The following is a 27,807-nucleotide window of genomic DNA, read 5'->3' as shown; positions in this document are numbered from 1 at the left end:
GAGGAATCTTTGCAAGCTCAATGGACAGTCAGGGATAACATGTCTTCACTACCAAAGTGTTAGAATTACAAGTGTATACCACAAAACCCAGACTGTATGGTACTGAGAATAAGAACCAAGGCTTCTTGCAGTCTAGGCAAGCTGTTTACTAACGGAGCTACATCTTAGCCTGCTATTGAATCCTCACTTTTAAAATACAGATCTTATTTTATTTTTATTTATATTTGTGTTATCTGTATGCCCAAGTGAGTGTAAGTGTTCACAAAGGTCAGAAGGGGGCATTAAACCATCTGGAGCTGGTGTTTGTGGACCCACAAACAAGGGTTCTGGTAGCTAAAAATGTCTTCTGAAAGAGCATAAAGCACCCTTAGATGTTAAGCATCTTTCACCTCTTAGATGCTTCTTTGTAGTAATTCTGAGCCCTTCTCTGAAGGTCTGGGTTTTGCAGGAGTATGCTACACTTTAAGAAGCAGGGGTGGATGTCGTCAGAGCTTGGTCAGTTTGTGTGCTGCTTGCCATTCTGCTCTTCATCTCTTTATGATCTGAATTGGATGTTATTGCCCATAATCTCCCTTAAAAATTCAGTCCAATCAATTTTGAGTACTGCAGGATTATGATTTGAAGTTCATGTCAAACAGAGGTTCATCAACTGGATAAAGCATGTTTTTCACAGCCCAATTATGATGATTGAAAAGGGAAATTTAAAACCTTGTTTAGGAATTATCCCATGTGGCCAGCTGGAATTGTTTTAGATTTAATCTACAAAGAAACACGTGTATACACACACATACACACACACACACACACACACACACACACACACACACACACACACCAGAACATTTTCAATAACTTTTTACTGTAAAACATAATGTTGCTCAGCACATCTGATGTGCCACTCTTAGAAACAGTTTTAGATTATAAAAGGACTGAATTTTTCATAGAAAATAATATGTTTATTGCAAAGATTTGTTAAAACTTAGGTCAGTGATGAAACATTTATATAATCTTTCATCTTGTGTATTTCTGAACAAAAATGGCAGTGGCAGGTGAAGGATGGATAAACTAGAAACCCTAGAATATTTCTGCATCTTTTTCATGGTCAAGAGTCATGGTGATGACTCAGGGAGCCTCAGTACTCACTTTTCAGAGATAGCAAAGCAACTTGTGGCTCCTGTGGCCTAACAACAGAAAAGTTTGTATCCATTTGTTACACTTGTATAGAAGAAGACCCAATAAACTGGGCACAGTTAAAGGTTGTTTCCTTACCTGCCATCATATCCTCTGCTCAAATAAGTAATGTCCTTGAAGTCATGCTAAAAGAAATTGGTATTAACCAGTAAGAGTGACCAAAAGGACTGGAGTGTGAATTTGTTGTGGTTTTCACTGCTCAGTTCTCAGGATTTGTGGTGAATGTGTAGTTGTAGCTTCTGGAATACTTTCTTTTCCTTTCCCACCAATGGCTGTTTGGTAAACTGCCTCATGGTGACATGGAAGACATGACTCAATTGCCAAGGAGATAAATTGACAGTGCTCGTTTGTCTTGTTTGGTGGCAACTTGAATGTTCCTCACACATCTTTTCTGTTTATTCTCATTTTCCTTGACCACTGAAAGAATTGGTCATATTTAGAAGTGGGTAAATTTATCTGCCCTGCTAGAAGCATAGTGGATTGAAGAATAACTTCTTCCATCTTTCTGAACTTGGAGGATTTGACTAAGAATTGCAAAGTTTAATATCATTGAGTCAGAAAGAGGGGAATAAAACAAAAAAAAAACCCTCTGATTATTGATCATGAGGACAAGCTTCAAGCCAAAACTCCAGCTATGGGTCCAGCAGATTGGTATTAAAAATGTGTGTTATCTCCACTTAATGAATTCCTTTAAGAGAAAATTCTTGAAAATACTTTCATGGGGGAGATAATAGAGCTTATTCTGCAGATTAGTGAGAATGGAATTCAGACCTACTTCTCTGGCATAGTGGTGGCAGATTCTTTTTTGAAGCTTAGGAAGTCTTTTCTTTCCTCCCCCCCTTCCCTTCCTTCCTTCCCTCCTTCCTTCGTTTTTCCTAAAGATATCTTCCGGAAAATCACTCCAGGAAAATCTTTGGGGCAAACATTCATTGCTTACCCATAACAATCAAGCAGTCCTTATGGGTCACATTGCCATATGCCTTTCCACTGCAAATGTGGTGCTATGCTTCTGGAATTTGTTAGTACTTCAGACCATGGTGTAGCTAAAAGTGTACCTGTGACTCACTCTGGTGCACACACTGCCTACAAGTGCAAAAGCTAAGTACTAGCATACTTAGCTCTTGCAAGGGTGTTTGGGGAGCATGCTTCATTTTGAGTGTAACTTTTAAGATCAACTTGAGTTTTTGAAGCTTTTCTAAAATGACTTTGGCTTCAATGTTTTGTATGTTTTGCATTTTGAAGTGGTTCTGTATTTCAAGGAGGGCATTGTGTTTTTTAAAATGACAAGGTGCTTCATGAACGTGGCGTCCCGTAGAAGGAGAGACAATGGAAAATTTGGTATAACTCAGTGCTGTGATCATCCCAGAGGAAAGCTTAGCATCCTGGCAACTAGACCTGCTTTATAGACAATACTCTAATCCAGGTGGGATGAAGATAAGGGGAACCAAATAGCCCATAAATTTGAGGAGCTATTAGCTACTTTTCTGTTGCTGTGATGAAACATCATGGCAAAAGCATCTTGTATAAGAAAGAGTTTAGCCGGGCGTTGGTGGCGCACACCTTTAATCCCAGCACTCAGGAGGCAGAGGCAGAGGCAGGTGGATCTCTGTGAGTTCGAGACCAGCTGGTCTACAAGAGCTAGTTCCAGGACAGCCTCCAAAGCCACAGAGAAACCCTGTCTCGAAAAACCAAAAAAATAAAATAAAAGGAAGGAAGGAAGGAAGGAAGGAAGGAAGGAAGGAAGGAAGGAAGAAGAAAGAGTTTATTTGGGTTCATGATTCCAGAAGGTGTAGGGAAGGCATGGTAGCAGGTACAGGAAGCTGGTACAGAGCTCATCTGAAGCCATAAGCAGAGAAGGAGAACTGAGAATGCTTGAAACTTCAGAGACTGCCCCCAGTGACATACTTCGTCTAGCAAGGCCATACTGTGTGAAGAGTGCCATCAACCTGGGCCTGAGTATTCAAACATCTGAACCCGTGGAGGATATTCTCATTCAATTACCACAACCAGGACATAGGGACATTCTTGTTTACGTGACAGGAGCTGCTTTAAGAAGGGCCATACTGCACTAAAGGGGATGTGTGAAAGCCTTCTTTGCACCTCAGCCAAAGGTTCTGGCATGATGCACAGGACAGTGTTTCTCTACCTTGGTTACATGTAAGAATCTCATGCAGGGCTGTGTGCTGAGAACCAGAGACCTCCCAACTCCAGAGGCTTTGTGCTTAATCTTCTGTGTAAACCCTGCACATACACCAGTAACTTACTGTATTTTAGTAGAGGAGCAACAGTTTGTGATATATGTGTATATAGAATGAATATATGTGTGTGTGTGTGTGTGTGTGTGTGTGTGTGTGTGTGTGTGTGTGTGTGTGTGTGTGTGTGTGTGTTTGCATGTGAGGAGGCCAGGGGAGGACATTAGGTGTCCTGCTTTATCATTCATTATTTCTCTTCACTGAACCTAGAGCTCACAATTTTTCTCTTCGGCTGAATGGTCAGCAAGCCCCAGTGATCCTCTTGTCTTTGTTTTATCCCCATCCCTCCCTCTCAGTGCTGGAAATACAAGCACCTATGGCCATATGTCACTTTTATGTGGGTGTTCAGGAGCCTCATGATTGCAAAAATAATCATCCTTGACCTTGAAGTGATGGATTTGCTTCTGCAAATCTCAAACTACCAATGTGATGGATATAATGTCAATTAGGACATTAATTCATTAGATCTATGTGGGAAGCTCTGAAAATAAGGAGACATTTGAGGCAGGGGATGAACCAAGGAGACCAGTATGATGGTTTTGGACAAAGGCCTACATACTTTGGACACAAAAGATCTCAAATCTCGGTTCCTCCTTATTTTTCATAAATCAGATTTTTCCAGGACATAGCCACATTGATTAGAAGTCTTGTCCTTTAAAGTTTAGGATACAGTGTCTTCATTGCCTACAGAACTATGCAGGAGGACAGCTTTCTTCAAGGCTGGCTCTGAATGCAGGATTTTGGATCTTCCAACGCTGCCTCAGTCTGGAAACGGATCCTGCAGCTGTGTCCATTTATAAGCCTGTGACTGATCCTATACCACTTGCCATGCTAGTCCTCCTTCCATAGAGATTGTAGGATAGTCAACACAGACAAATTGATGTCCATTACCATTTAGGACATTTCTGACAGCAGGTCTCTAATCCCTGTAATTGCACCACACAGAGTTTGCTTTTTAATTTTCCCTCTTTGTTCTTAATCTCAGATGTTTTGATTCTTAATTCAGAGCATTCATCTCAACTGGATTCAGAGATTGAAATCTGATGATAAAGTTCTTGATTGTTCACAACTTCTGGAGGGCGGAGAAAGTGCTTTTCAACTGGTGTTTTTAAAAATGTCTTGTTAGAGATTCCGTAATAGAGGGAGACATTTTAGGGTTACAGAGAAATCAGGCACTAGAGAAATGTCTGGAGATCTAAAAAGATGACACCAGCTAACAGTCTAAGCAACAGAGGAGAGGCTTCCTTAAATGCCCTCTCCTGATAATGAGATTGAAGACTGACTTATTTGCCATACTATAGCCTTCATCCAACAGCTGGTGGAAGTAGAAGCAGACACCCACAACTAATCATCAAAGCGAACTGGAATCTAGTTGCAGAGAAGAACAAGTCATGCGCAAAGGGGTGAAACCAGGCTGGTGAAACCCACAGAAACAGCTGACCTGAACAAGTGGGGAACTCTTGGTTCCCAGACTGATAGCTGGGATACCAGCATGGGACTGATCTAGACCCCTCGAACATAGGTTTCAGTGAGGAGACCTCGGAAATAGATGGGACCTCCTGTAGTAGTTCAGTACTTACCCTAGCATAGGTGTGGACTTTGGGAGCCCATTCCACATAGAAGGATACTCCCTAAGCCAAGACACACATTGGTGGGCCTAGGCCCTATCCCAAAGGATATGGCAGACCCTGAAGAACCCCTATGCAAGGCCTCACCCTCCCTGGGGAGCAGAAAGCTTTTAGGGTTTTAGTGGGGAGGGGGTGATTGGGGAAGAGGGGAGGGAGAGGGAACTGGGGTTGACATATAAAACAATCTTGTTTCTAATTCAAATTTATAAATGGAAAACAATATAAAATCTCTTGTTTGACAGTTTTAGCTGAATGTAGGCTGGACTAGATCAACAAATGTGAACATTTTGTCATACAAAGATGTACTGTGTATATAAAAGATTGCATATTGATACAACAAAATCTGGGGGAAGGGGAACAGGCAATAAGTGCTAGGTAGGGATGAGGCTGGAGGGCTCATGATTTCAGCCAAGTCTCAGTGTTGGGTAATATAGCCACAACTCTGTCTCAGCATCATTTATGGTAACATTGAGTTACAGAAAATTGCAGTACTTGGTTAGGTCCGTTAACTAGTAAACAGAAGGCTATAGTTTAAGCTCAGATACTCTTAATGCCATGCTCTTCACTTCTTTTGATTTTTCTGGTGGCCTCAGTTTTCTGTCCCTCTACCTTCAATATGAACTATTATAATTTCGCATTAATTAACAGGTAGTTTGAGATATATTAGGCTTGTGTTTTTCATAGCTTTTTAAATATTTACAAGCCCTTCCCTCTGTCTGTTCTTCACATCCCTGTTAAGTGAGCAAAGATGCCAGGGTTTGCAGCCAGAGACTGGTGTCAGGCATTGTCCTCCAGGGTGGAACCTGTAGATCTTTGTGGTCCTGGTATTAGTTGGGGCTCTCCAGAGAAGCAGAACCATATATGGGTATGTTCATAGACACATAAGAGTGCCTGTACACACACACACACACACACACACACACACACACACGGGAGGGATGGGAGAGAGACAGGGAGAGAGAATGAGTGTACATGATTGACTAAACTGATGGAGCCCCTGGCAGATATGCACGTAGGTCAGCAAACTGGAAGTTCATGCTTAAAATGAGCTAGCACATACCTGCCATTGCAGTCTGGAGGCTTGTGGTCAAGGAGAGGCAGTGGACCAGTCCAGCCCACATGCCAGCAGCCTAGAGACCTGACAGAGCAAGTGTTTTAGTTCCTTCTGTTGAATGTATAGGCAGAGGACATCTGAAGTCTAAGCACAGAAGTGGTCAGGCAAGGATGACTTTTATTCCTTAGAGAAATAGTTGGCATTCCTGTTCTAACTAGTCCCCCTACTTTTTTACTGTTTGGATGGATGAGGCTCACCCACCTTGGAGAAGGATTTCTTCTTTATTCCCTAGACTGACATAAACTTTTATGTCATTTTTTTTTTTTTAAAGCAATCACTGAAACCGAAAATGCCTGGTAACTTCATGGCCCAGTCAAGTTGACACAAAATTGACAATCATTGTCCCCAAGCATGTAGTTGTTTGCAACAAATATGTGTGAACTTGAGACTAGGCATTTAAAACCTTGCAAAAAAGTTAGACTTCAGGGACACTTTAAACATGGGATCTGCAGACTCATCCTGTTGAGCATGGTGTAAATTGACTTGTTTAGGTGGAATAAAGAGTTGCATGTGAGGCAGCTTTATAGCAGGTCAAGACTGTACTTGTTGGATAGCAGGGGGAATAGCTGGGTCTTTACACCTGATAGCATAAGAAAACCTGATAGCATGGTCACAGTTGTTTAGTTATACGATGGAATCTAATCCTGGGGCAATTGATGATAGAATCTAACCCATAAGACATACTGGAAGAGAAGGCCATGACTACAAGGTTGTGACTTGCTCTTTACTGTTGTTAGCAAAGGTCTGTTGAAGCTCACTGAAGAAAACTACGGACCAAAACATCAAGAACAAATAAAATAATCCAAATAAAAGAGCAGGTTGTCAGCATGGCAAAGCAATGGGGCTTCCTAGCACTCATATCTAGTTGCTCAGTGATGGAATTACACATCCAGATTACTGCTGGGTTCTGCGGGGTTCCTCTGCATTTCCCTTTCTCTCTCTCTCTCTCTCTCTCTCTCTCTCTCTCTCTCTCTCTCTCTCTCTCTCTCTCTCTCTCTCTCCTCTCCCCCTTCCTTCCTTCTTTCTTTCTTTTTTTCTTTCTGTCTCTCTCCCCCTTGTTTCTCTTCTTCTCTCCTTCTTTATTCTTTGTTGTTGTTTTGTTTTTGTCTTTTGTTTTTTCAAGGCAGGGTCTTACTATGTATCTTTTGCCATCCTACAAATCACTATGTAGACCAGGCTGGCCTCAAACTCCAGGATATCTGTCTTATCTGTGCTGGAATTAAAGGTGTGAGCCACCACACCCAGCTTCCCTCCTTGTCAAAAGAAGAAAGTAATTGGAAAGCCAAGGGCTTGTGCAAGGTGATGTGGCTTCAAAACAGACTAGAAATGACACTGGTGTCCACTATTGACACATCTTACATTCCAAGCTTTAGGAACAATATTATTTTTGCCTTCTAGGTGTCATTTTTCCCACCAAGCATTGCATTTTTTCTTTTCTGTGTACTTATAGGTGACAAGAAAACTTATGCAAATGTTTGAGAACTAAGTTTAGTAAAAACCAAATGGGACCCAGAACAGGCTCAAAATGGACTCAACAGGAATGTCATTTTCCATAAGCACATGAATACAGGTTGTAATTTTTATAAACAAGCTTCTGGGATGTGAGGAAAGGAGCAAGAGGATAGGGAAGGTCCCTGGTACTGTACTTGCTTTCTGTGATTTCCTGTTTGTGCACCTTGACACAGCGAAGGTCAGGCATATGATGATGGGAGATGCCCTATGTCAAAATTATGTCAGAGGAAGCCAAACCTGCTTTTACACTGTAGTCCCATGCTCCGGGCATCTGCTCATTTTAGCATGTTAAATTCTTTTTTGTTGTTGTTGGGTTGTTCCCCCCCCCCCTCCCGAGACAGGGTTTCTCTGTATAGCTTTGGAGCCTATCCTGGCACTCGCTCTGGAGACCTGTCTGGCCTCGAACTCATAGAGCTCTGCCTGCCTCAGCTTCCCGAGTGCTGGGATTAAAGGCATGCGCCACCAACGCCTGGCTAACATGTTAAATTCTATATGCAATTCTTTCTTAACCTCTTTGGGATGAGGGTTATAGGAACCCCCTATGTGCCAGGTGCTTCCTAGGTAGAGACACTGGCCTTTTTTTCCTTTGATCTCTTTTTCAAGCCTCCAAGTGTATTACTATGCTACCATTTATGTTTTTGTTTCACAGAAGGGATTAGAAGCTCACAGCATTAAAGTAAATTGTTAGGTTCCTTTACTAAGTTTCCAGAATCCCTCAGGACCTTGGGTCTTCAGAGCTTCCCGATTTCTGCAAATCATATCCCTAATTCTTTCAGGACAGAAAAGGCCCCCCTCAGGGTCACAGACATGTGTGACATCAAGATCTTATTTGCTGTTCTTCCTATTGTGAAATTTCATAGTGTCAGTTCCCTTGTCTATACAGGCGTAGTGACTACCTTATGCCCTAGTAATTAAGGCATTGAGTGTGTGTAGAATGTAATGTGCAAGAAACCCCTCTCACTCACTGCATGCCTTGGAAGTCTGTCTTTTTTTGCTAAGGAAATGTTCATCTTTGTCTAGCCTACTCTAATATCCATGTTCACTAAGCTATTTTTCTGCATACCCCCATGTTTTTTAAGACTGGAGCTCAAACTCTGTGTATCTGGGGATGATCTTGAACTCTTGATCCTCTTAAATGCTGGGGTTATGGGTATTCACCAACACTAGGTACATGAAAGGATGCATGCACCTAGTGTTGTCAGGTAAGCACTCTCTCCACCAAGCTACAGCCCTAGTCCTGTGCTATTTAATTCTCTTTGTGGAACCAGACATGGAGGCTGACTTGAAGCTGGGGGGTGATCTTATGAATAACCAGCCCAGTTCCAGTGTACCTCTTACCCACTTGTGATTTTTTTGTCTCTTGCTGATTCTACCTCAATCTTTGATTTGTAGTTCAGGGAAGAGGAATTTAGTAAGCCTTGTTTATTGCACTGATTGGATCAGGAGTGTAAGCAGCTAACCCTAAAGTGGTTTGGGGTTAAATAAATAGCATTATCTGTAAAAGACATCAAATACCCTTGGCAGAGGCGACTCAACATGGGCAGCACAGGTGAAATACATGGTGTGTGATTCATCCCCAGCTTTGATCCTCAAGCTCTTCGAGCCACACAGCCTTGCTTGAACAGCGTGGAACCTCAACCTCAGTAGGACAACTTGGGTTTGTGGAAAAACACAAGTGCATTTTAGCAAGCTAGGGAAATTTTCATTGTCCAGCCATGAGAGTTATGGATTTGAAGCCTCTGAGATAGCTGCCCTTTGTCTGGACACTGGGGTATCAACAGAGTGGAAACAAACACAAAGGAGTGGCAACTTTGGGCGAGTCTTATTTCTCTGACACTCCTAATAGTCAGCATGTATTGGGTATTGACCTTATGCAAGGAGGTATGCTAATTGCCTTGGGGACGTGGTGTTTTTCAAATTACAAAAATTACCTAATAATCAGCCTTGAAATCACATCAGTAACAAAATACAGGTAGAAGAGCTCTTCCCTTGGGGGGTGATACTTTCAAAACAGGGTTTGGAAGGTAGCTTAGGAGTTTACTTAGGAAGAACTTTATTCTTCTCTTTTTCTTTTGATCTCTTCTACACTCTCAAGCTCTCTATCTCATACCTTCCATTCATCCTTATCCATATATGTTATTTGATTTCTTGTTAAGAATGTCCACTTTCAAACATGTTGTATGGAGAGGAATGCATTGTGTTTGACTATTGGAACAGTACCAGGGGTGTCTTTCTCTAAACAATATCTTGAATTTTATTGCCATAATGTGCCCCTCTGTTCTCACTTTTTTCTGCATTTCAAAATGGGTGCTCTGATTTGTCATTCACAGTCCCTCTGCTTTCCTGCTACACAGTGCAATTGTGACAAGAGCCTGGGGGCGGTAATGCTGGGGGTTTCCTGGAGGTAAGCTTGTGATGCTAACATTTCCTTGGTCTCTCCTCCCTTAGATGGGAAGCCTGTGTCTCTGTCTCCCCTGGAGTCCCAAGCACACAGTCCCAGGTACACTGCCTCCAGCCAGCGGGATCGGGAGAGCCTAGAGGTTCGCGTTCGAGAGGTGGAGGAGGAAAACCGTTCTCTGCGCAGGCAGCTCAGCCTGGCCCAGGGTCAGGTCCCTGTTCACCGCCGTGGGAACCACTCCAAGACCTACTCCATGGAAGAGGGAACAGGGGACAGTGAGAACCTTCGGGCTGGCATCGTGGCAGGCAATAGCTCTGAGTGTGGGCAGCAGCCAGCTGTGGAGAAGTGTGAGGTAAGGCATGGGATTTGGAAGAAGTGGCTCCTCAGATCCTCTCCAGATGCCTCCCGAAAGCACACAAAGGGCCTAGAAAGCTGGATTTCTTAATCCAGGGCAAAACCAGACTGGACATAAATGTTGATGAATGGCCACAATGTTTAACCTCATTGTGTCTCGGTTTCTGACAAACAGGGATAAGAAGACCTACTCCACAGCAGCATAACTGATAGAACCTGTTTCTTTTTCTTTCATTAGGGAATGCTCAGGTTTCCAAACCTTGTCTTCATCCTGGGAACTCGGTTCTTTACACTGTAGTAGGAATGGCTCACCCAAAGGTAGAGTTCCATTACACAGTCGAGTTAGCCCCCACTTTTTTTTCTCTCTGTGCAATTGAGAACTACAATGCTGCTGTGTATCAAAAGCCACCCTTGGAGGTTCCATATCTTAGTAACATTTTCTTCCTGGGACGTACTTCCTTTCTTAGTGAATCTTTGATATCTTGTAATTGTTACCTTTAATGTATCTGTAATCTTCCTGTAATGTACCTGCCAGACCCAACCTCCTTTTTTATGTGTTTATATGCACTGAGAATATTCATGAGCATGCACTTGAGTGCACACACACACACACACACACACACACACACATCCACACTCATGCTCATTTCCTGCTTTTTCTGCTTCTTAATGTGTAGATGAATTACAAAGTGCTGCTAGCACTTGTGAATAAGAACTCAGGTAGTTTTTGTTTTGAGTACTTGAGCACTCTTGGAACTTGTAGGTGCCTTAGCAGTGAACATCCAAGGTTGATTTTTGTATTATGGAGGTCATTAAAACTATAACTAATGCCCAAGGACACTAAGTGTGCTTTCAGTTATAAGGAAATTGTATCCCTTTACATAAATACAGATAATGCTGGCTGAGTTTTCTCATGTTGCCTCCTAGAACAAAGAATATTAGGCTTTATCCACCCTGAAGTCACAGCTCATTTTAAGCCATAACATCTGCCCCATGAATGGATTTATTAATGTCACATTGAGTGGAAACTTACTAAATAATGGAGGTGGACTTACATAAAAATCTAGTGCCTAGAGAGGAGATCTTAAAGAAGCAATTATAAGGAGAGTATCCTAAGATTTCCAGTGTAATGCAAACCTGATTGGAACATACTCTAGTGGGTTGGTGTCTAGAAGTTGGCTGTTATGTTTTGCTTTTGTTGCTGTGATTAAAATAAAAAAAAAAATTCCCCAACAAAACAACTATAAGAGAGACCATTTCTTTGGCTCACAGTCTCAGGTCATTGTCTATAACTGTGGAGAAATCTAGGTGCCAGGAACTTGATATAGTCAGACACATTCTTGGTCAAAAGCAGAGTTTCATGTGTTCAGCTGGCTCTCTCCTTTTCACCTAGTTCATTAAATGGTACCCACCTACAATGTGAGTTTTCTTTCATCTGGCTAGATCCCACTGCCCTTCTCTGCACAAAGAAACATGAAGATGCTGTATTAGTTATAAGCTGTTGGCTGGCAACTTGGGCTTCTTATTCTTAACCCTTAATTACTAACCTATGTATTTCCTCATGGCCTTATCTTACCAGAGATAAGGTCTGGGCCTTCTTACTCCCTTGGGGTCTATATCATGTCTGTTCAGCATCTCTGCAAAGAAGAGAAGAAATAGCCATTTCCTAATTGTCCCTGCTATATACTGATTTCTGCCCTGCTACATAGCAGGATCACTTGGTGACTTCTCTTTGCTATATTTCCTAGAATTCTCCTCGACTCCTAGTCCTACCTATTTTGCTTCCCTATTGGCCAACAGTTCTTTATTCATCAGCCAATAAGGCAAATATATACACACAAGAACATTTCCCATCATCTCTTCTTTTCTGTCTAAATAAAAAGAAAAGTTTCACATAGTAGAACTATATATAACAAAACTGTTATGAAATAAGAAGTACAGTCACAGTATTTAATCCATTAACATTTCGGATGTTTTAAAGAATATATTCTATCATCGATCCTATCTTTGTGAGTCTAAATTCTTATATGTAACTTATCATTAATCCCAATTAAGGAAAACTATAACCATAATTATCTGTCCTCTACTTAACAGAAGGATAGTATATAAACTCTAGAATTGACAGAGATAGCTTAGAGAGTCACCTTGAGTTCCTCTTTAATGTTGGGACATCCATCTTCAGCCCATAGGCCACAGTGTGTCTGGCAGACTTTTCAGCAAAGCAGGAAATTTTAAACTGTCCATCTGTTTTAGCAGTTTATCAGTCATTTTTTCTGTTTCCTGCAGAATGTCTGGCAGACTCCTCCATGAAGCTGGAACCCTTCAGGACTTTCAATCTTGTTTTGCAAGTTCAGTAGTCACTTTCCTGTGGGTCCTGTATGTCCAGTTTATTAAACAGTCCAGACAAGAGCAATTTCTTACTCAAATGTCTAATTTTGCCATGTTGAAAGCATACTCCATTAAGAGTTTCTTCAATGTCCATCTTCCTCTCAGACATAATTGGTATGCCAAAATCAGTTGTGTCTCACTGTCAAGAAAAACTCTAAACCATTTTAATTGCCATATTCTAAAGGTATTTGAAAGATTTGAAGATTATCCATGTAAAATATATCTCTGTATATCTAGAAAACCTAATTGACATAAGTTTCTATTATTATAGGTAACTATATACAATCTGGATTTAATTATGCATTACATTTTTTTGTTTTGTTTTGTTTTGGTTTGGTTTTTCAAGACAGGGTTTCTCTGTGTAGCTTTGGAGCCTATCCTGGCACTCACTCTGGAGACCAGGCTGGTCTCGAACTCACAGAGATCCACCTGCCTCTGCCTCCCAAGTGTTGGGATTAAAGGTGTGTGCCACCAATGCCTGGCTATTCATTACATTTTTAGATGAGCTATATAAACACAATACCTAAACAATAGGAGAAATATACATATCACAAAATTGATCTTAAATTTGTATCAATGAAAGACAATCCATACCAATACAAAGTATTCATTTCTATATCAGATTTCCCTTTTTTACTTTAGAAGGAGATTAGCTGTGACCATTAACCATTTATATCCAACTCCATTTAAATGAAAACAAACATTTATAAATAATAACTAGGAATGTGGGCATCATTCTCTCCAAAACTACTTCCTGCTGTTGGGGGCTCTGTCTTGGGGATTCTAAGAAGACCCAGAAATCCTGGCTGTATTGGTCTGTAACTGCAACATCTCAACTCTTTTGGGATGTTGAATCACATGGGCCACTGCTTCAGGGGATCTTGCTTGTTTAAACCATATTAGTCTGGAGGAATCCACACCTTTTTATTATTACCTGTGGGAACACAAATAAAATCTCTTTTCCAAAGTAACATTTTTAAAATATATAAATTGGATTAATCCAGCAGCATTTATTTTAGCAGTTGTTGCTATTTCCTCAGCCATCGAACAATTCAAAGACAGCACAATAGCATACAATATCCAGACTCTTTGTGTATTTTCCATCTTTACTTGGCTTACTTATTTATTATTAGTCTATTTCTTTTATCTTTTTCTTTTGTGAAACAGGGTTTCTCTGTGTAACTTTGGCTGCCCTTGAACTCACTCTGTACACCATGATGGCTTTGAAAATCACAGAGATCTGCTTGCCTCTGCCTCCCTGAGTGCTGGAATTAAAGGTGTGTGCCACCATACCCAGCTACTCTATTTTTTTTTTTCCTTTAAAAAAAAAAACTTTCTCTGTACCTTTTCTATTCTCTACCAAGCCTATGCATTTTTTTGTTCGTTTGTTTTGTTTTTGAGACAAGGTTTCTCTGTGTAGCATTGGAGCCTATCCTGGCATTTGCTCTGGAGACCGATCTGGGCTCGTACTCACAGAGATCCGCCTGCCTCTGCCTCCCGAGTGCTGGGCTTAAAGGCGTGCGCTACCAAAGCCCAGCTGCCTATGCATATTTTTTAAACACACAACCTTTACCCATTTTTGTTTTTTTGGGTTTTTTTTTTCCGTTTTTAATCTGCCTTTACTGTATATCTTTATCTTTCTCTGACCACATGACTTTTAACTGCCAAACAACATTGCTAAAATTAAAGCCACAGCTGTTTTAGCCAATGTTTATCCAGGGTGTTGGCAGTGCATTTATTACCAGGACTGAGAACTGTGCTCACCACCTTTCTCTATGCTGCCATTAAGCAGCATGCTACTGACTTGGAGATGTGGTCACTGCCACTGTTCAATACTCATAAACATCATACAGTTGTTAACCGGGCCTCTTAAAAGATCTGTGCGGTTTTCCCATTTATGCTAGGTCAGGAAACCTCTCTTTAAGGAGCTGTGAGAGTCTCTGTTTGTCTCTAGCAAAACAAAGCCCACCTGTGAAAGTGCTGCTACCAAGAAGCCATGCTTGTCTCTGTTCTTTTGTTTCTAAAATCTCTTTTTAAGCTTTTGTCAGGTTTAAATGGAAATTTGTGCCGCACATTGTTGATGTCATTTTGTAATGTGAGTTTTCTTTGGCCCGGCTAGGTCCCACTGCCCTTCTCTGCCACAAAGAACCATGCAGATGCTTTATTAGTCATAAGCTGTTGGCTGACAACTTGGGCTTCTTATTCTTAATCCTTAATTACTAATGCATGTATTTCCTCATGGCCTTATCTTACTGGAGATATGATCTGGGCCTCTTACTCCCTTGGGGTCTACATCATGTCTGCTCAGCATCTCTGCAGGGATGAGGAGGGGAGGGGAGGGAAGGGGAGGAGAGGAGAGGAGAGGGGAGGGGTAGGGAGGGGAGGGGAGGGGAGGGGAGAGGAGAGGAGAGGAGAGGAGAGGAGAGGAGAGGAGAGGAGAGGAGAGGAGAGGAGAGGAGAGGAGAGGAGAGGAGAGGAGAGTGATTTCCTACTTGTCTCTGCAATATACTGATTCTGCCCTGCTATGTCACTTCTTGCCTGGATCACATGGCAACTTCTCTTTACTACATTTCCCAGTATCCTGCTTGACTCCCAGTCCTACCTATTTTGCTTCCCTCTTGGCCATCAGTGCTTTATTCATCAGCCAATAAGACAAACATATACATAGAAGTACATTCCCTGTCACCCACCCAAATTCAGGATGTGTCTTTACATCTATATTAAGAAAACCCCTCAGGAATTCATATAAACCAATACAATCCAGACAATTCTTCATTGAGATACTGCAATTCTTTTTAGGTCTTTTTGACAGAACTTAGGTTCAAGGTTTCCTTAGCTATGTAGCTACAAGGGATCCAGAAAACTGAGTCTATTGAAGGAAAATTAACTTATGCTTTGAAGCATTGATACTGTTGTTACTAATGAACATTCTCTCTGCCCTATATATCATTCACAAACTTGATTGGGCATGAAGAATGCGAAATACCAAAATGCCTACCCATGACACCTTATCCAATGTGTAGGGAGTTTGTGGGAGTAAACATTGGTGAATATAAGTATTTAAAAAAATCAGTCCAGGTGATTATGAGATATGAGGAACTATTTGGATATCATTTCTGAAGATGTAGCATCACTGCTTGAAACACTGTACTGATTTAGATTTTTAATATGTTTACCTTTACTTTTTAGTACTTTGATTTGCACTTGAGAGTTAGCCTTGATTGATTTGCTTTCCTTCTCTTTTTCTGTACCTATTGCTTTTTAGACCTTCAAAATGTTCTTCTTGGTCGACCTATTCTGGATGTACTCAGTCCTTCTCAGACCTTTTGCTCACTGTGTGTGAAGTTTGTCATGTATTCAAAGTGACCTGCCTCCCTGCACATGAAGCCTGAACTTCTACTGTTGCTACATGCCCATTAACAGTGCATGTCCCATTGTTAGCAGGGAAAGGTTTGTGCAAGAATGTCGAAGAGACAAACCAGAAATGTCAGTCACTGGGTCAAATTAGAAGTGTCCCTTCATCCTGGCCTGTTTCATGATGAATGCTGAAGCTTTTCATGAAATCTCATCAGAGAACAGGGCCATCTTTCCAAGGATAGTTCTGTAATCTGTGGCCACACTTAAACTTCTACTAAGTCTGACAAGTATTTCTGAAAACTTCCATAATGACTTCCATGCTGTCAGCAAGGCTAGCTGGTGACAAAACTATCAGCCCTTTCAGTTCCTATGCCCTTGTATCCTCTCCTACTTATGTGACTTTCAATCAGCCACTGGTTTTATTCCTGCATATTTCTGTTGCTCAAGCAATACTGTTTCAGTAGAGACTGGATTCTATTCACCTCAGAGTTGAATGATTTATTTTCATTTTCATTCTTCCATGTGTGCAAAAACATGTGTGTTTTTCTTGCTATTTTCATGTTTACTATTCCTGGTATCGACTGTGACAAGAATGCTCCTCATTGAACCCATTAGTCAGGACAATTTATTTTCTCTCAAGAACTAAAATGAGTATAACAACATCCTTTCCTCCGATGAACTTGAGCATGAAATGAGTTTGTGGTTAGGAAATGAGTGCTATGGGTGCCCTTCCCTGCTGTTGCCAACTGACATTTGATGGCTTAAGGCTATAGCAGTCATATAGGGAATGTATCGTCCACCTGTCTGCATGTGCTCATACCCATGTATGCATGTATGGAGGTCAGAAGAGGACCTAGGGCATCTTCCTCTATTACTCTCTATCTCACTTCTTGGGTCAGGGTCTTTCACTGGAACCTGAAGCCTTTTGTTTGAGATAGGATGACAGGTCAGCAAGTTCCCGGGATCTACATAGCGCCTCTGTCCCTAAGTGCTGGGATGTGTGCCCATGCCTACATATGGTGTTGGACATTTGAATTTCAGTTCTCTTGTCTAATAACAAGCACTCTTACCCACTGAGCCACCTTTCCAGACCAACAGCAGTTATTTCACATGCTTCAGTATCTGAAGTTAAAAAAGAGATTTGCTGAGTGGTTTTGGTTTGGGTATCCTCTATGAATAATGTTTGTTGTGTTGTGACTGAAGCTGTAATAATGGCCTGGGCTGCATTTCTTCTTGTCATCTCGTTGAATGGGCTACACTGAGCTTCCTCACAACAAGGTTAATTTAGGCATTAAACTGCTTGCATGACTGCTAATGGTTGTAGGTCTCAGTGTGCCAGTATGTAAGGCATATAGAACTAGTAATTTCTACTAATGACAGAGTGTTAGTTGAGATTCTCACAGAGGTACACCTACTTGCAAGGAAAAAGTGATACAACCTTTCCCCCAGTGAGAAGAATGTCAAAGGATTTATGGATGTACTGTAAGAAAACCACCACAGTAAGTATTGGTAACAGAAGGAATATTGATGTTGCCTTCTGATAGAATACCACACCTTAAGGATGCATCTCTAGTCTACTTCTGCTCTTTGCTTTGAGCTTCCTTTAGCAGTAGTCACATGACTTCAATAAGGATTAGCATTTCTTAAGCAGTAGCAGATGCCATGCTATATCTTTTACAGTGTAAATATCCCCATTCAGTATATTTTCCTCCTTTTATAAACCAGTAGCTTATAGTAAGTTAAGGCCACATAACTATTTTAAAATCATGTGATTTGAAAGAACGTGGAGTCTAAGTATAAACCTGGGTATTTTGCTTTCAGAAACTTGTCCATGAACCACTGTGAATCATTCTATGACTTAGGGATTCTGCAGTCTTCTCTCTTAGAGCCTGATGTTCAGTCATATTGTATGTCTGATAGGTGTCTGAGCTCAAAAGGCTGAAAAGTGACCTATTATGATACATAGTCACCTTTCACTGTGGACATTCTTTCAGCCTCAGGAAACAGTGAATCCTTGGTTGGTGGAAATGAGGATGTGCCATCCTAAAAAGAGTTGGATTGTTTTCCTCTCTTGCCAGATTGTGACTTCATTTGTTAACTCAAGAGTGTTTGACATTTTTCTGGAGGCATTGTGTTTATTAAACTTGATAACTCTCACTCACATCTTCTGGGCCCCTAGCTAACCCCATAGTATTTCCATCTTTAAAATTTTAAGCTCACTCTTTAAGGATTTTTTATGGTAAAGGCTTGCCAGCTGTCCAACTGTTTCCCAGATTGTTTTCAAAGATAACATGATGGCATTTAGACTTGTAATTCATTAGTTCCATATGTCTTCTTTAGTGATTCTTTAAGAGTGTAAATCTACTAAAAATATCCTCTAAGTACCAGGCTTGAGAATCAGGGAATTCTGTGGTTAGAGTGTACCATGATTGTCTCATAATTGATATTCAAGGGTTCCATAGAGGTAGCACCTTAGAGCAGCACTTCCATTTCTTAATATTGAATATCATTTTGATGGGGTCTGGAATCACCTTGGAAACCAACAAAGGAGGCTCTACTTTGGGTTAACTGAAATGGGAAGACTAGCTAAATCCGGTCGGTACCATTTCTTGTGTTGTGGATACCATACTGAATAAAAGGGGGAGGGAGGCATGTAGAGAAGGGAAGAGGAAGGAAGGAAGGAAGGAAGGATGGAAGGAAGGAAGGAAGGAAGGAGACCTGCTAGCTAGCTGAGCACCAGAACTTACTAATTTTGATTCCTTCCTATGGATAACATGTGACCAGCTGCCTTATGCCCCTGCTGTGATGACTTCTCTGCCATGATAGACTATACTCTCAAACTGTAACCCAGAATAAATCCTTCCTTCCTTCCTTCCTTCCTTCCTTCCTTATGTTGCTGTTGTCATATCAACAAAACAGGTAATTAATACATTCACTACAAGTGCTATTAATATTTATATGCTGCTCCATAGAATGATCCAATGCTTTAAGCCATCCATTATTTATTATTTTATTATAGTTTCTGAAAAATCATGAGTATGGGATAAGGTAAGTTGGGGCCATAACTCTTGTCCTTTCAAGGCACATTAGTATGGTCTCTGTGAGACCCCTATCATCCAAAGGCTTATTGGCTCTGCAAATGTTGTTTCCAAATTGTCTCACAGCATAGGTGGGGTGTCTCAGTCCTTAGTACTGCTTGAGTGTCCCTGTGTTGAAGCAGTAAGCTTGCCTCCTAGTAAGCCATTTAACAAAGAGGAAGACAAAAGCCATACTGTTTTTTTTTAGCCCAACCTTGCCATTCTTCCATTGCATTTCCTTGTTCACAAGGGGAAAGGACGGACATGTAAATTGAAAAGTATCAGTGCTTCAGGTTGAGAGCATGTCACAATAGCATGGATGCTTGATGGGGCAGCCAGAAAAGTCATTGCCTGATGCTGTGAGTGAGGTGATAATAATGCTACTTAATCTGGCTGGCTGTTGCACATTTTGCAAAGCCTGAGCACCAGGAAATACAGTGGTGTGTGTGTGTGTGTGTGTGTGTGTGTGTGTGTGTGTGTGTGTGTGTGGTGTGTGTGTGTGTGTGCAAATGATAGGATAGTATACATTCTACAGCTGATCAACACCTTCAGTGATCTGGCTGGATACAAGATTAACTAAAAAAAAAATCAGAAACCCTCTTACATACAAAGGATAAATAGGCTGAGAAAAAAAGCAGGGAACCAACACCCTTCACAATAGCCTCAAATTATGTAAAATTTATTGGTGTAACTCTAACCAAGCAAATAAAACATCTATATGGCAAGAACTTGAAGGCTTTAAAGAAAGAAAGTGGAGATGTCAGAAGATGGAAACATCTCCCATGCTCATTTATTGATAGGATTAACATAGTCAAAATAACCCTCTTATCAAAAGAAATCTATAGATTCAACAAAATCCCCCATTAAAATCTCAACACATTTCTTTTGTTGTTGTTGTTGTTTGTTTTTAAGACAGTGTTTCTCTGTAGCTGTGGAGACTTGTCTTGAAACTTGCTCTGTAGACCAGGCTGGCCTCAAACTCTCAGAGATCTGCCTGTCTCTGGCTTTTGAATGCTGGGATTAAAGGCATGTGCTATGATCCCCCAGCCCAACACAATTCTTTGGAGACATTGAAAGAACAATACTCAACTTCATATGGAAAAACAAAAAAACCCAGGATAGGTAAAAACAACCCTGTACAAAGAACTTCTGGAGGTATCACCATCCCATATTTCAAGCTCTACTACAAAGATACCATAATAAAAACTGCAAGGTATTGTTCTAAAAACAGATAGGTAGTTCAGGGGAATAGAATTGAAGATCCTTATGTAAATCTACATACCTATGTACACCTGATTTTTGACAAAGAAGCCAAAATTAGACAATGGAAAAGAAAGAAACTTTGCCATTTGGTGCTGGTAGAACTGGATGTCTTCCTGTAGAAAAATGCAAATAGATCTATATCTATCACCTTTCATAAAACTCAAGTCCAAGTAGATGAAAACCTCAACATAAACTCAGAGACACTGAACCCCATAGAAGAGAAAATGGCAAAAAGACATGAATGCATTAGAACAGGAGATAACTTCTGAAAGAGCTCCCGTAGAGCAGATGAGCAATTAATAAGTGGGAGGCAGATGAACAATTAATAAATGGGAGGGATCTCATGAAGGTTAAAAGCTTCTTTAAGGCAGGAGACACTGTCAATAGGAGAAAACAGCAACCCAGAGAATGGGAAAAGATCTTCATCATCTGACAGAGGACTGATTTCTTAAAGTATATGAAGAAAAAAATAAATAAACCTAGACATCTATAAACCAAATAATCAAATAAAAATGGGGTACAGATCTAAACAAAGAGTTCTCAACAGAAGAAACTAAAATGCCTGAGAAACACTTAAAGGGATATTCAATATCCTTAGCTAGCAGGGAAATGCAAATCAAAATGACTCTGAGATTTTATCTTACACCTGTCAGTATGGCTAAGATCAAAAACACAGTCTCATGCTGGAAATGATGTGGAGCAAAAGGAACAACACTCCATTGCCCGTGGGAGTGCCAACTTGTGCAGCCACTTTGGAAATTACTATGATGGTTTCTCTCAATCGTGCCATAAGAACACTTGCTCAACTATGCTCATAGGAATTTTTTTTCTAATAGTCAGAACCTGGGAACAACCTAGATGTCCCTCAACTGAAGAATGGATGAAGAAAATATGGTACATTTACACAGTGGAGTATTACTCAGCTATTAAAAGCAATGACATCATGAAATGCAGAGGTGAATGACTAGAACTAGAAAAAAATCATCCTGAGTGAGGTGACCCAGAATGACAATGATGGTGTGTATTCACTTATAAGTGGATGTTAGCTGCAAAGTAAAGAATAACCATCTTATAATCCATGGACCCAGAGAGACTGGGTATCATGGAGGCTCAAGGGGAACACTTGGATCTCCGTGGGAAGGGGAAATAGAAGACAATTGATGGGTGGACTGGGAAGTAGAGGTATTTGGGAACATGAGGATTAGGTTCTGTGGGTGTACTGAAAGAGTGGACTGGAAAGGGTCATTTCAGGGTCAAGTAGAAACCTGGTACAAAGGAAACTCCCAGGAATCTACAAAGATGACATCAGCTAAGAGTTCAAGCAAAGGGGGATACATACCCTGAACTGGTTATCTCCTTAAATCAGGTATGCCTACCAGTGAACGGTTTAGGATACTAGCCCAGTAACATCACCTTGGACCTACATTCTATCCTGCCTATGGCATGTGCTGGTGCAAGGGTGACACAGAGATTGTGGGAGTGGCCAACCGATAACTGTTCTAGGCTGAAACCTATGCCTGGAGAGCAAATACACCCACCAACACTGCCTGAAGCACCAGGACTGAGAGGCTGGATAACCCAGAGACCTATGATAGAACTAAATATGACTTGAGGGTAATGATGCCTAAGTATACTCTGCCATATAGATTGGTGCCTTGCCCAATAGTCACTGGAGAGGGTACACTGGTGGAAACAGAATCAGAGACCAACAATCAGACAATAGGTTGAGTTCAGGGAATCCTGCTAAAGAGAGGGAGGAAGGAATATAGCAGCAAGAGGGATCAATCTAGGACATCACAAGAAAACCCATAGAATCATCTAGCCTTGGTCATAGTCCACAGAGACTGAACAGACAGCCAGGGAGTGAGGACAATGTTTCTGTTCTGCCTGGCCCCACAGCTGCTTTGCCACAAATAAACACACAGAGGCATATATTATTTATAAATTGTTTGGCCAATGGCTTAAGCTTCTTACTGGCTAGCTCTCTCTTAAATATTAACCCATGTATTAATCTATGGCCTTATATTACTAGAAAAGGCTCCAGTATGTTACTCCTTCAACAACTACATGGTGTCTCCCTCTCTATCTCTTTCTGTGTCCTCTCCCTATAATTCTCCTAGTCCGGTACCTGCCTATATTCCTGCCTGACTACTGACCCATCAATGTTTTATTCATCAACCAATAAACATAAGGACATTCCCCGATCAAGGGAGTCTGCATGGGACTGACCTAGGCCTTCTGCACATATGTGACAGTTGTGTAGCTTGATCTTATTGTGAGACTCCTAACAGTGCGAACAGGGCTGTCTCTGACTCTTTTACTGGCTTTTGGAACCCTATTTCTATAACTTGCCCAGTCTTAATTCATGGGTAGGTGCTTAGTCTTACTACAACTTCATGTGCCCTGTTTTGTTGGTATCCATGGTTTGCCTGCCCTTTTCTTAGTAGAAAGGAAGGAGTAATGAATAGAGGATCCTAGCGAAGGTTCTGGGGAAGGACCTGGGAGGAGAAGAGGGAGGGAAAACTGGGGTCCAGATGTAAAATAAATAAATAACTTAAAGACAAAATATTTGAAAATGAGTGGTTTAATCCACCACACCAAGAAATATTCAACCCTGAACTTCTGAGCATCAAAACCTATTTATGATGCCAGTAATCCTGCTTCCTGTCTTCTCCTTTCTCCATTCTACCTCAGCCCCTGAGTCCTTTGTTCCCTCTGGAGCTAAAATAATGTAAATCTTGCAGAACCCCTATAAGAGCTTATCTTATGATGTTGATTTTCTGCTTTCTTCGGTAGCTGCTCGCTGTTGCTCTGGCTCTAGATAATGAACTTATTCATAGTGGGTGGTGTATTGACTGAAACTGAAGAGATTAGAAAATTATGCAAAATATTTTAAGTGTGTCTTTGATATGTCAGAGGCCACATGTTTAAAAATTTGTAATTCAGAAGAGACCAATTCTAGTGTTTTGTGCATCCTGTCCCCCTTCTGTGATACTTGTCCCCATGTGCAAGCATTTTCTCATTCATTCTTTTCATAATTAAAATGCTGGCTATCACATACACACTGCCATCTTTCATTCTGAATCTTTTGGGCAAATTATTATCTAGAGTTAAGTGATGATGCCTTCATTTTACAGGTGCAGAAATTAAGAAATTCCTAAATTACTGAGCTGAGGTAGCTGAAAGATCTGGAATGACCTGACCACATTCACATCCTTCCCCACCCCTGCTCACACAGACACAGACACAGACACAGACACACACACAGACACACAGACACACAGACACACACACACACACACACACACACACACACACACACCTTTCTTCTTAAGATTAAATTTTCTAGCCAGCCCAGTAGCAGCTTCAGAGAAAGGGCCAAGCTTCAGGCCCAGAACAGTGTCAAGGGAGCCACGAGCCTCAGACCTGGGAGCAGCATGAGAGCCTAGAACCTGCATCAGAGGAAGGCCCAAGCTTTAGGCCTGGATCAGTGGAGCGAGGCGTGATCACCAGATGAAGCAAAAACAGTGCTTTCCAGCAGTAGCTTCCAGAAACTATTGTGAAATCTCTCTCTGGGAAAGAGCACCTGTGTGTCCCAGCCAGCATCCACTACCTTGTCTTGGTGGGAGATACCCCGCTGTTACATTGACTCAGCCCCATCTATACCTCCAATGGGAGGAGCATCCCCGAAGCTGTAAATCTTGCACCCTCTTGCAGAAGCAAAAGGAAGGAGATGCAGAAAGCCACCACCAATGAACGTGAGGGAGGAGAGATAATATGAAGACAGGAGTCAAAACCATGATGGAGAAACCCACAGAATTAACTGACCTGAGCTAGTGAGAGATCACTGACTCAGGTCTGACAAATGGGGAACCTGCATAAGACCAAACTAGACTCCTTTAATATAGCTGACGATGGTATGACTGGGGCAATATATGAGGCCAGTGCCAGTGGGTGCAAGAGTTAACACTAATGCACAAACTGACAGTGGAGTCCATTCTATATGGAGAGATAACCTTGCCCAGCTTAGATACAAGGGTATGTAGTTTAGAGGAACCTTAGTCCTGCCTCACTGAGATGATGGGACAGACTTAGTAGACTTCCTAGGGAAGGCCTTACCATCTCAGTGGAGCAGATTGGTGGATTGGGAGTAGTGGAGTGAGTGGGAGGAGAGGAGGGCGGGAGAATTGGGATTGAGCTGTAAAAATAATTTTTACAAAAACAGAAAAAAGATTTAATTTTCTAAAGTACTTTTTTCAATGAAAAAATCTATGTGTGGAAATGTGTGGGTGTGTATCTTTCTATTGTTGTGATTTAAAAAAAAACAAAAATCAAGCAAACAAACAAGAATCGCCACCATGACTGAAAGCAACTTGGGGAGGAACGGGTTTGTTTTGTCTTATGGTTTTACTTTACAGTCCATCACTGAAGCAACCAGAACTATAACTCAAGCAGGACTCGGAGTTGGAGGCAGAAATGAAGCAGAAGCTATGGAGGAGTCCTGCTTACCAGCATATTATCCATGGCTTACTCAGCTTATTTTATTATGCTGTCCAAGACCATGGGCCCGGAGACAGCACTACACATAATGAGCTCACCCACAACAATTATTAATCAAGAAAATGACTCAAAGTGTACTCACCGATAAATCTAATGGGGACATTTCCTTGAATGAGTGAGGTGCCCCTTCCAAGGATTCTAGCTTATGTCAAGTTGACATAAAAGTATTTATAGGTGGGCAATATAGTGTAGCTGGCCCTGATGGTGTGTGGGATAGCCAACCCTGAGTAAGTGAAGGAACAATGGGGAAACTTACCAGGGCGATGCTGGAGAGCCCACCTTGGTGGTAAGGACAAGGGAGAGCTTGCAAGTTGACCAACCCTGCAAGTACCCAGGCCCAGATCCAGAGTTATGAATTGGCTCACCCTAATATCTATCCATTTGTGGTGTTCTGGAGCATGTGAAGGGCTGATCCTTCAGACTCAAAGGTGTAGGATTTCCATGACACAGACAATAGCAGCATGTCCAAGAGGAGTTGCAGTGATGGCCCAGCATCAATAGCATAGCAGAAACTCATCAAACTAGACGAGTGACATTTCACAATGAGCACTTGCAAATAAAGATAATATAAATAAAAGGGTTTGCTGCATGACTTGCTGTATGACACTACAACTCCTATGACAAGATTTTTTTCCTATTCTTTTGTATCTTTCATTTTTTAGGGAGAGGTTGCAAGGGCAGAAGGTAGCTATAAAGGGATGGGGAAATGAATGGGATCCAGATGCCTGATATGAACGACACAAAGAATAAATAAGAAAGTTTAAAAAAAAAAAAAACCCTGTATAAGCAGCAAGCACATGACAATAGACTTTCTGAGATAGTGATATTCTGATGAAGCTTCTAGCACTGGGGTGGCAGGAGTGGTTAGCGAGTACATGAAGGTTATTGGGATCAGAGAGGTTATGGGAATGGACTAAGACTGATGAAGAGTTTATGATTTGTGTTTGATGGATTTAGTTCTCATAGTAATACTAAATGTGGTGATGAAGAATTCCTGTTAGCCAGGAGTCATTGAACAAAGTGTCTAGTGGAGTGAACAGTTTAGAAGAGGAGCATCTAGAAGGAGCTGCCCAAGATAGTGGGAAGTTATGAGGAGCTGTAATGTGATAGCATGGGCTTTCAGAAGAGCTTCTTTAATTTAAAATTTTATACAATCCAGAATCATCTGTGAAAGACCTTTGAACATGTTTGTGAGTGATTGTACTGATTTGTGGATGGTGAAAGAAGGCCTGCACACTGTAGGCAGCACCATTTCCTTTGCTTGCTATTCTGGGAAGTTTGAGTATAGAGAAAGCCAGAGAACTAGTGTGCATGTATTGCTCTCTCTATGCTCTTGACTTTTGATATAATGTTCTATCCAATTCCTGCCATCTTGACATCCCTCCAGTGATGAATATTAACTTGGACTTATGAGCCAAATAAACCCATTCTTCCTTTAATTGTATTTGTTAGGTTATATTATTATAGCAACAGTGAAAAAGACTTAACACAACTGTCAAGAACCCATTCTTCAATTTATGGGTTAGGTGGCAGCAGGATCATCCTTCAGCAATGCTTATAGGACAGAATTGCTGAAAATTGCTTTTAAAAGATGTGTTTTAACTGAAGGAAGGCCGTTCTTCAAGAGGAGGGACCAATTGCATTCTTTAACAGATCATAATGGTTTATTAAAGTTTCCTAAACTAGAGTATTCGTTATTGGTCTTGGTTAAAACATGACAAAAATAGAAGACAATGTCTGTATAGGAGCAGATGCAAAGGAAGTTGGTGACAGGGTAGAGACCTGTGAAAACCAGCCCAAAGCAGGGAACTAGCTTGCAGGGAGCACTCAAGTGTTTGGCTCAATCTTTCCCTCCCTTCCTTCCTCCCCCCATTTCTTCCCCTCTCTCCCCCTCCCCTCTCTCCTCACCCTCACCCCATTTAAAATTAATTTTAAACAAAACAAAACTTATTAAACTTAGGAAAGAGCCAACCTGAATTTCCAGCCTGACTGACAGCTTTAAGAGTATAAAGTGATATTTTTGTCACTTGTAATCCAGTTATAGAGCAGCACTATACCTGCAGAATTCAATAATGAGTCATGAGGACTTGCATGAAGGCTCCAGAAAACCACTTAATTGAGGTAATATGTTGCTGGGTTAGATTTTTATATGGAATGCCCAATAGGGCTTGATATGCATCTGTGAAGTTCAAACTATTTAGTGTTACAGATCCTAGGATATTAGGCAATGCCACCAACCAGAGATAATACCCTCAAGAAAAGCTCTAGGTATGAAGTAGAGATAGTTTAAAAGGGAAGCTACAGTTGCCATAAGGAACTCTCCTGGAACAATGGAGCTTCCAAACATATTGTACCTTAGTAATGTCATCTTAAGTACTAGTTGCTGGACAAATAACTTCAGCCTTTGTTATTTCCTCTTCTTGATTTCATTCTTGCTGTATTCTAGTTTGTTTGGGGGTTTCTTTCATTGCTCCCTTTTCAAATGAGAATGTTTTCTATGCCATTTTATATTAGCTGGGTCTGAGTAATTTTCTGATTTCATAAATACTTGATTCTCAGAAGAGGCTTTAGTCCACACTCTTAAAAATATTGAAAGTGTTATGACTTACAGCAGTTTTATTGATGAAATAAATCCATTTTGCATTTTTACATGGCTGTGACCTCTTGAGGGCCAGAGGTTGAATTTTATGGTTTAAAAATGAAGAGTGTGTTT

The 27,807-nt window shown here is 41.1% G+C and overlaps 1 protein-coding gene across 16 annotated transcripts in view; it reads left to right on the top strand.

Annotated features, from left to right (window-relative positions):
* Nucleotides 1-27,807, top strand: part of Large1 (LARGE xylosyl- and glucuronyltransferase 1) — a 520,809-nt gene that overhangs the window by 202,406 nt on the left and 290,596 nt on the right. For all 16 annotated transcript variants that reach the window (XM_035442501.1, XM_027410534.2, XM_027410533.2 and 13 more), the window contains one exon: nt 10,146-10,447. In XM_035442501.1, the coding sequence (XP_035298392.1) occupies nt 10,349-10,447 (99 nt within the window). In that variant the 5' untranslated portion in view covers nt 10,146-10,348. The remainder of the gene's footprint in view (nt 1-10,145; nt 10,448-27,807) is intronic.

The sequence above is a fragment of the Cricetulus griseus genome, chromosome 3 (genome assembly GCF_003668045.3).
Source record: "Cricetulus griseus strain 17A/GY chromosome 3, alternate assembly CriGri-PICRH-1.0, whole genome shotgun sequence".
NCBI lineage: Eukaryota > Metazoa > Chordata > Mammalia > Rodentia > Cricetidae > Cricetulus > Cricetulus griseus.
This window is presented reverse-complemented; position numbering and strand designations above follow the sequence as displayed.